This window comes from Pagrus pagrus (assembly GCF_965226575.1).
Source record: "Pagrus pagrus genome assembly, chromosome: 18".
NCBI lineage: Eukaryota > Metazoa > Chordata > Actinopteri > Spariformes > Sparidae > Pagrus > Pagrus pagrus.
In genome coordinates, this window is record NC_140202.1 from 28,694,463 (window position 1) to 28,696,962 (window position 2,500).

At 50.4% G+C, this 2,500-nt stretch overlaps 1 protein-coding gene across 1 annotated transcript in view; it reads left to right on the plus strand.

Moving 5' to 3' along the window:
• LOC311273989 (amino acid transporter heavy chain SLC3A2-like) overlaps positions 1-2,500 on the plus strand; it is a 10,441-nt gene that overhangs the window by 3,664 nt on the left and 4,277 nt on the right. The window contains 3 exon segments of the mRNA XM_084381363.1: positions 206-303; positions 1,269-1,411; positions 2,186-2,500. The exon segment at positions 2,186-2,500 is cut by the window's right edge and continues 1 nt beyond it. Of these exon segments, the coding sequence (XP_084237489.1) occupies positions 206-303; positions 1,269-1,411; positions 2,186-2,500 (556 nt within the window).

Genomic DNA, 2,500 nt, shown 5'->3' on the forward strand with positions numbered 1-2,500 from the left:
TCTTTGTGTTGGGCTGTTATATTTTATTGTACAGCCTCTTCATCTCTCGCTGCCCGAACATTAGTGAGGCTGTTGATTTCTCCCTCAAAGCTCAGATCAACTCTTATTAAAATAAATGCTGTGGGACAGAAACGTGTCCCTTTTAAATGTCCAGTGAAAGAATAGAAAACAATCTGTGCACTTTACGGTTTCTGTGGTCCTGCAGGGATTTCTGTGGTTCTGGATCTGACTCCAAACTACCAGGGATCATCTGGACCCTGGTTCTCCAACACCAGCGTGACCTACGTCACTGAGAGACTGAAGGTGAGCGCTCGCACTCGACATACAGGAGCTACAGGAGATACAGGAGATACAGGAGATACAGGAGCTACAGGAGCTACAGGAGATACAGGAGATACAGGAGATACAGGAGTGAGGGAGTGAGGGAGCTACAGGAGATACAGGAGATACAGGAGATACAGGAGTGAGGGAGTGAGGGAGCTACAGGAGATACAGGAGTGAGGGAGTGAGGGAGTGAGGGAGCTACAGGAGATACAGGAGTGAGGGAGTGAGGGAGCTACAGGAGATACAGGAGCTACAGGAGATACAGGAGTGACGGAGTGAGGGAGTGAGGGAGCTACATGAGCTACAGGAGATACAGGAGATACAGGAGCTACAGGAGATACAGGAGTGAGGGAGTGAGGGAGCTACAGGAGCTACAGGAGATACAGGAGATACAGGACCTACAGGAGATACAGGAGATACAGGAGATACAGGAGCTACAGGAGATACAGGAGTGAGGGAGTGAGGGAGCTACAGGAGATACAGGAGCTACAGGAGATACAGGAGCTACAGGAGATACAGGAGATACAGGAGCTACAGGAGATACAGGAGCTACAGGAGATACAGGAGATACAGGAGCTACAGGAGTGACGGAGTGACGGAGGGAGTGAGGGAGTGAGGGAGTGAGGGAGCTACAGGAGATACAGGAGTGACGGAGTGAGGGAGTGAGGGAGCTACAGGAGATACAGGAGCTACAGGAGATACAGGAGCTACAGGAGATACAGGAGTGAGGGAGTGAGGGAGGGTTCACTGGCTGAGCTCCTGACACATGACACACACACTGATGTGATTCAGTGTGACGTCACCTCCTGAGGATATCATCATCTTTGAAACTCCAACTACCAAAATCTTCTCCGACTGAATTCTCCCAGTCAGAAATACGTTTTTCCGATGTTTCCGACAGCACATGAAGGCACCATAACAGCTGTCTCTGTCTCTGTCCTCAGTCTGCTCTGGTGTTCTGGCTGGATAAAGGCGTTGATGGGGTGCTGTTGTCGGGGGTGGAGCGGGTTGCCAGCGTGGTGCCGTCTCAGTGGACCGACATCAGAGCCATCGTCCAGAACGGGACAGAGGAGCGTCCCAACAAGAGGTCAGGTCCAGATCATCGACACAAAAAGCAACTGAAATGTATTTTAAGAAATATGTAAAAAGAACAACCAGACAATCTGACAGATGATTTACACGATGAAGTTCTGAAGTCGACAGACGAGTTTAGTCGTGTTCTGTTGAGCTGCTTCACGTGAACTGAAACGTCAAAAGACGAACGGCGAGCTTCAAAAACTGCAGTTTGTATTGAAAATATCCAGATTTAATTTAAAGGTGAACATGTAAGAAATGGTCACCTGTTGAATTCATACTCCCAACAAACAGGGGGCAGCACATCACCAGAGTCACTGCTGCTAACTGTATTATGATTATTATTAATATTATGTATATGTGTATATATTCCAATATATTATAGAATTTGCAAAGTCTAGAAGAGCCGCACGATTAAACAGGCGCTAAACAGGAAGTTAGCGGGCTCGGTCAGCAGAAGTCTCTCGTCCGCTCGCTGTGTGAAAACACCACTGAGCAGCTTCATAGGAATGAGCGGGATCGGCCTCCAACTGTGTCCAGGTTCAGTACAACGTCACTGGGCTTTTCTCCAGCTTTGGACTGCTGGGAGAAAGAGGTTTTCAGGCCTGCAGCTAGCTGGTTAGCGTGCTAACTCCAGGAGCTCTCTCTGCAACACCGCACAAAACGTCAAAACTGATGTTTCTTCACATTCTGTTGATGATTTAATGATAATAACTATATTTTTTACATATTGCACCTTTAAAAGCCGAAACATCTCCACATTAAAATAAGACTCGTTGTTTTCCAGAGTCCTGATCGGCGTCACAGAGCGCTCCTCAGCTGAGGACGTGTCCACCCTCCTCTCCTCCACCGGCGTCGACCTGCTGATCTCCAGGGTCCTCCGCCCCGGCAGCACCGACGCCGTGGAGCAGGCTCGCTCCGTCCAGCTGTTGTACTCGGCCCACAGCCAGACCACGCTGGCCTGGGGCCTGGGGGGGCGGGCCGAGGGTCACCTGGCGTCGCTGGTGGGCCCGGCGCTGGTGAAACTGTACCAGCTGCTGCTGCTCACGCTGCCCGGGACGCCCGTCGTCAACTACGGAGACGAGATCGGCCTAATGGACGA